The sequence below is a fragment of the Phalacrocorax aristotelis genome, chromosome 15 (assembly GCF_949628215.1).
Source record: "Phalacrocorax aristotelis chromosome 15, bGulAri2.1, whole genome shotgun sequence".
NCBI lineage: Eukaryota > Metazoa > Chordata > Aves > Suliformes > Phalacrocoracidae > Phalacrocorax > Phalacrocorax aristotelis.
Genome location: NC_134290.1, coordinates 4,703,964 through 4,709,356, shown reverse-complemented (window position 1 = coordinate 4,709,356; position 5,393 = coordinate 4,703,964). Strand labels below are relative to the sequence as shown.

General features: G+C 61.1%; 1 protein-coding gene across 3 annotated transcripts; it reads left to right on the top strand.

Moving 5' to 3' along the window:
• The first annotated feature begins 275 nt into the window (after positions 1–275).
• LIF (LIF interleukin 6 family cytokine) lies at positions 276–3,980 on the top strand. Of its 3 annotated transcripts, none has more exons than XM_075109889.1 (3): positions 276–368; positions 2,135–2,313; positions 2,437–3,980. In XM_075109889.1, exons 1-3 carry the CDS (start codon positions 350–352, stop codon positions 2,872–2,874), a joined length of 636 nt encoding a protein of 211 aa, XP_074965990.1. In that variant the 5' UTR covers positions 276–349; the 3' UTR covers positions 2,875–3,980. The 3 variants fall into 3 exon arrangements, with proteins under 3 accessions (XP_074965990.1, XP_074965989.1, XP_074965988.1); XM_075109888.1 differs by lacking the exon at positions 276–368 and adding an exon at positions 1,125–1,865; XM_075109887.1 differs by lacking the exon at positions 276–368 and having other exon boundaries at positions 1,780–2,313.
• The last annotated feature ends 1,413 nt before the right edge of the window (positions 3,981–5,393 follow it).

The following is a 5,393-nucleotide window of genomic DNA, read 5'->3' as shown; positions in this document are numbered from 1 at the left end:
TCCCCCCCCCCCGCCTTCCCACCCACTTCCCCAGCACCTCCCCGACCCCATGCGTGAAAAAACACAAAACCCACAATCCCGGTGACATCAACTTTATCAGAAGTTTATTTCTAAGAATCATTCAGGATTTCCAAAGCCCTCGACTTCCTGATTTCCAGTTGCAATAGAATTAACGATAGTCGTGCTGCTCCCCCCCACGTCCCCCCCTCCTCCCCTTTCTTACAACACAGGCTGGCTGCCGGACCGGTATATAAAAACCCGAGAAGTCCCCCAGTATGAACATGAATTTCTGAAAACTTCCTCTGCCAACACCAATCTCTGTTAAGTCACTCCCAGGACGCAGCTCACAATGAAGTTCGTGCCGGCAGGTAAAAAAAAAAATCAACTTTGGGGAAATTATTTCCCCTTCTCCCCCCTTTTTCCCTCCCCCCCCCCCGCCTTTTCCTGGTGATGCTCGGGCACAGGCGGGTCCCGGTTCGCATCCGGAGCGAGGGCTCCTGCGGTGCCGCGTCCCCCCCCGGGATGAGCATCTCTGGGAATTGGCAGCAGGGAGCAAAGCGCGGCGCTGGCGCGGTGCAGCCAACATCTGGACACTTATATAACTGGAAAAGCTTCCAAAAAAGAAAAAAAAAGCAAGGGGGGGAATCTTTGGGGGGGGGGGGATTTTTTAGCTTTTTAAAAATATTTTTCCCCCCTCCCGCTTTTCTTCCTCTGGGTCTCTCGATGCTGCGAGCCACCACTGCGTAGGGAGTACTGGAGGGATGGGGAGGCTGCCAAGTGTGGGAAGGGGGGGGGTTCGGAGGGAGCGGCCGCCACAGCAGCATCAGTGCTGGGGGGTCCCATGGGGCGGCACTGACCTGGGACCCCTCACCTACCCAGCCCTTGGCTCCTGTGGGTGCTCAGCCTCACTCTGCCCAGCTGTGAAATGGGCAGAAGGCAGCAGCCGGGGGGACGCAGCGAGAGGGGCTCTCGGGGGGCGGGGTGCATCTGTGTCCCATGGGAGCACCCAAGGCCTTGGGGTTGCGGGGAGGAAGGGTCACCCCGTCCTGCGCAGGAGGGGAACAGCGGTGGGTCGGGGATTGCAACACGCCCAGGTAAGTCCTTTCCCACCTGGGCAGGGTAAATAAAGAAAGGCTTGGATTACCCGGCACCGGCGGCACGTCAGAGGCGCTGACAAGTGCGGGCAGCTTCGGCGTTCGTCACAGCCCGGGGACTTCGCCTGGCAGCACCCCCGCGGCATGGCACGCGGCTCCCTCCCTGCCGGGGCGCTGCCAGCGGCAGCCCGGTCACCCGGCGGCGGGGTTCCCCCAGGGACCCCCCTGGGGTACCCTGCCCCGAGGATGCAGAGCACGGTAGCAGGGCTCCGGAGGTTGTTTGGCCTCCCTGAGCAGGGATGCTGGTTTAGGGGCGTCCCCAGGGATGGGGGCTTGGAGCACCCCACTCTCACTCTGTTGACAGGAGGGGGACGCCAGGGCAACCCAGCTGCCGGCGGCTCAAGGGTCCCCTTGTTCCGTGTCCAGGGATTTCCTGGCCGGCATCTCCGGCAGCTGCAACGTCTCTCCCTGGGGTTCCTCGGCGCTGCGCCCACTTTGCAGACAGGGAAACTGAGGCAGGCGGTGGGGCCGGAGGCAGGAGGGAGCAGGGACATGCCGAAGGCAGGTTTCCTTGCAGGCGCCCCCGCTGAGTCAGCCGGGGCCGGGGTGGGGCCTCGCTCCAGCAGCGCCCAGCCGAGGATAACGGAGGGGAAAGCGCTTTGCATATTTGATTAAACCCAACAGGTCGTCACCGGGCCGGTTGCGAAATGTGGGAATGCCGCAGGGCACCCCACCGGGAAGGGAGGCGGGGGAGCCCCTGCCGGGGGGCAGGTGAGGTGGATGGGAGTGGGATGGGAGCCTCAGCATGGCCGGGATGGCAAAGCGGGGGATCTGGGGGCTGCCAGCTAAGCCAGACCCCCACCCAAGTGGGACGGGTCCCTGCTCTGTCTGCACACCCTCCCCTTGGGTGCCCGGGCCTGGGGCCATCCTCGGGGGATGCCCTGCACCACGACCTGCTCGGGCCATTAGCGGCAGCACGGTCCCCACGGACTACCACTGGCTCGGTCCCCGCTGTGACGCCCGCCTCTCTCCCCGCACAGGCGTCGTGCCCTTTGTAGCCCTGCTCCTGCTGCAGAGGCGGCCGGTGGCCGGCCGGGCGCTGCTGGTGACCGGCCCCGGCTGTCCTGGTCACAGCTTGTGCCGCTCCAACGTCCAGGAGCAGACCCGCAGGCAGGTCGCGCTGCTCAACGCCACCGCCCAGGACCTCTTCAGCCTCTACGTAAGTGGTGCTCGGGGATGGCCACTTCACGGGGTGCGTGAAGGGGGAGGGATGTGGAGGCAGCGGCAGAAGGTGGCCGGGAGGGACAGGGGACACGGGGGTGACATTTGCCTCTCCCCCCAGCTGAAGTGCCAGGGAGAGCCATTCAGCAGCGAGACCGACAAGCTCTGCAACCCCAGTGGCACCTTCTTCCCCGCTTTCCGTGTCAACCGGACGAGCGAGAGGAAGGAAGTCATGGTGGCCATGTACAAGCTCTTCGCCTTCCTCAACGCCTCGCTGGGGAACATCACACGCGACCAGGAGGAGCTCAACCCCACAGCCAAGGAGCTCCTCGACCGGCTCCACAACACCACCAAGACCACCCGGGGTCTCATCTCCAACCTCACCTGCCTCCTCTGCAAGAACTACAACATCTTCCAGGTGGATGTCAGCTACGGGGAGAGCTCTAAGGGCAAGAGCACCTTCAAGAAGAAGCAGCAGGGCTGCCAGGTGCTCAGGAAGTACGTGCAGGTCATTGCCCAGGCAGCCCGTGTCCTCCTACCTCATCTCAGCCCCCTGTGAGTGCCCACCCCGGCTCCTCCGCGCCCTGCCCAGCTGCTGGTGAGGACGGCCGAGGCAGCCACACCGTCCCCCCACCACCAAATGAGACCCCGAGCGCCGCTGCATCCCGACCTCCCACCTTTTTATTTATTACCCCAGACCCTGTGCTGGCCCCATCCACCCTTTGGTAATTTATTTGCCCCTTTGTGGGGTGAATGTTGTAGCCTGGTGTGTCCTGAGCGGAGCAGAGCTGGGGCTGGCATCCAGGAGGACGAGGCAGTGCATCCCTGGTCCCAGCAGCCAAGGTGATGCTGAGGCGCGGGCTGGTGCTGGGACGCACCTCGTCTGTCCCCATCCTCCCATGGGGTGTGGGGAGCTGTGGGTGCTGCAGGGGGCTGGCAGCAGGGCCGGACTCTGTCTCTCATGGCCTGTCTCCTTCATCATGGAGAGCAACCTGATGGACATCCTCGAGCACCATCTGAATGCCTTCACTTCCCCGGGAAGAAGGATTGGGATGAAGGACGCCGGGATGCTGCAGCTGGCAGGAATGTGGGGATGCGGTGACACGCTCCCCCTGCACATTTTGGGGCTGGGGTCCCCAACAAGGAGCTGAACTGAGGGTACTGGGGTGGCTGCAGCGGCTGGGGCTGGGTCCCGCCGTCTCAGGCAAGGCCACCCACTGGGGATGGAGCGGCAGCTGCCCACCGGGGAGCATCGTCCCCCAATGCTGGCACAGCAGGGCACAGAGGGCCCATCCCTCCCCTTTCAAAAAGTGCTTTTCCTATGGGAACAGCTCTGAATGTACTTACGGCCAAGGGCTGGGCTTTGCACGGCCAAATGTGGCCCCAGTGCGGGGACTTGGGGACACGGGAATGGGCCCCAAGGCGGTGGCAGGAGGCGCTGGCTCGCTCCTGGCACCAGAGTGGGCTGCAAGGGTTATTTATTGCCTCGGTGGAAAGCCCAGCGTGCACTGAGTGTGCTGACCTGACTTTTAATAATGCTATTAACAATAATAATTAATAATAATTAATAATAAGAATTGTGGTAATATATATATATAGAATTCTATTTAAATATTTATTTTTTTATACTTCTTTTCCCCCATTTTTTTAAATAAACCAACAGAAACACACCGTATTCAGTTCCTTTTTGCTACGTTCCCTCTGCACTCACCCTCAAACACCTCTTCCTCCCCCGAAACACCCTCGGGGCTGCCCCAAAAACCCCTCAAGCATCACTGTGGGCTGGGGGTCACTGACCCCTCTCCCCTTGCGCCTTCTTCCGATCCCACCTCCTATGGGATGGATGACTGTGAAGTAATTTTCCCCTGGGGAATGCTTAAACAACACTCCCAAAAGCACCGGGAGGGTACGGCGAGCATCATGGTGCACTGGGCATCGCGGTGTGGGGACCATCAGGTGTGAGGCGCACCATGGCGTGGGGACCATTGAGGTGCAGAGAGCTTCGTGGTGTGGGGACCATCACGGCACAGGGAGCATCGCGATGCAGGGAGCCACACTCTGGCAAATGTGGTGGTGCATGGGGTTATGGGGAGATGCTGAAACCGGCGGGGAAGAGGCAGAGGGAGGCGAGAGAAGGGGGCGTGTGTGCGCAGATAAAATCACAGACACTTCCCAGGCAGCCCTGGGAGAGGCTCAGCAAAGCTTCACCAGGGCCAAGACCACCTAAGGCTCCACCAGTGCCCCGGTCCTCCGTGAGCGTCTCACATGGGGCTGTATCGGTTAACAAGAGGCTGATTATACAGGAGACGTTGGAGTTGGAGCAGGATGATGAAATTTTCCTCCTCCTCCGGAGCCCTCGGGCCTCTGGCCAAACCTCCCAGGCATGAGACAGCAAGCGGATGAGCTAAGATCCTGTGTGATCATCTCTTGTGTCTCGGAGGAGCCCCGACCAAAAAATCATCACAAAAATTCAAAAGTCCCCCCAAACCCCCTCTTTCTCTGCCTTGCCAGGTTGTGCTGCTTGGTTGTGTCCCCAGGCCCCAGTGGGAGGTTTCATGGCATCGGTTTGTCCCCAAAACGGCACTACTGCCAGCAGCCTCATGCCATTGGCAGCCTCGTGCCTCGCCAGCAGTAGCGGCAGGGGGAGCAGTGCCCAGCTCCAGCCCCACTGTCCCTTCATGGGTGCGAATGAGACCCAAAACAGCGCTGGCTTTCCTGCCCCACGGCAGAGGCAGCTGGGGACATCCCTGGGTGCCGCAGTTGACCCCTGGGTACGGTGTGGCTTTCTGCCATCATCCCATCCTGCCACCAGGGAAGGAACCCTGGCTGTCCCCTGTGCCACTGCCCTGGAGGGTGCCCAGGATTGCAGTCCATTTCTGGGCCCCATTTCCTGCCTGCACCATGAGAGAAGACGTCCTCAAACCAGTAAAAACCCCTCCAAAACACAAGGATGGGGCAGGGCACGGCAGCATCCTCCCAGGGGAGAGCTCCATCTGTTTGGGGTGGGCATCGTGCAACAGGGTCAGGTCCTGCAGCACATGACAGCACCATGATGGTTTCCAGGGTCACCACGACCCA

What these genes read in the sequence shown, in the direction of transcription:
- LIF (XM_075109887.1), top strand. Translation starts at nt 1,900, where the DNA reads ATGGCCGGGATGGCAAAGCGGGGGATCTGGGGGCTGCCAGCTAAGCCA. An exon ending in AGGACCTCTTCAGCCTCTAC is followed by an intron (nt 2,314 to 2,436) that starts GTAAGTGGTGCT and finishes CTCTCCCCCCAG; the next exon opens with CTGAAGTGCCAGGGAGAGCC.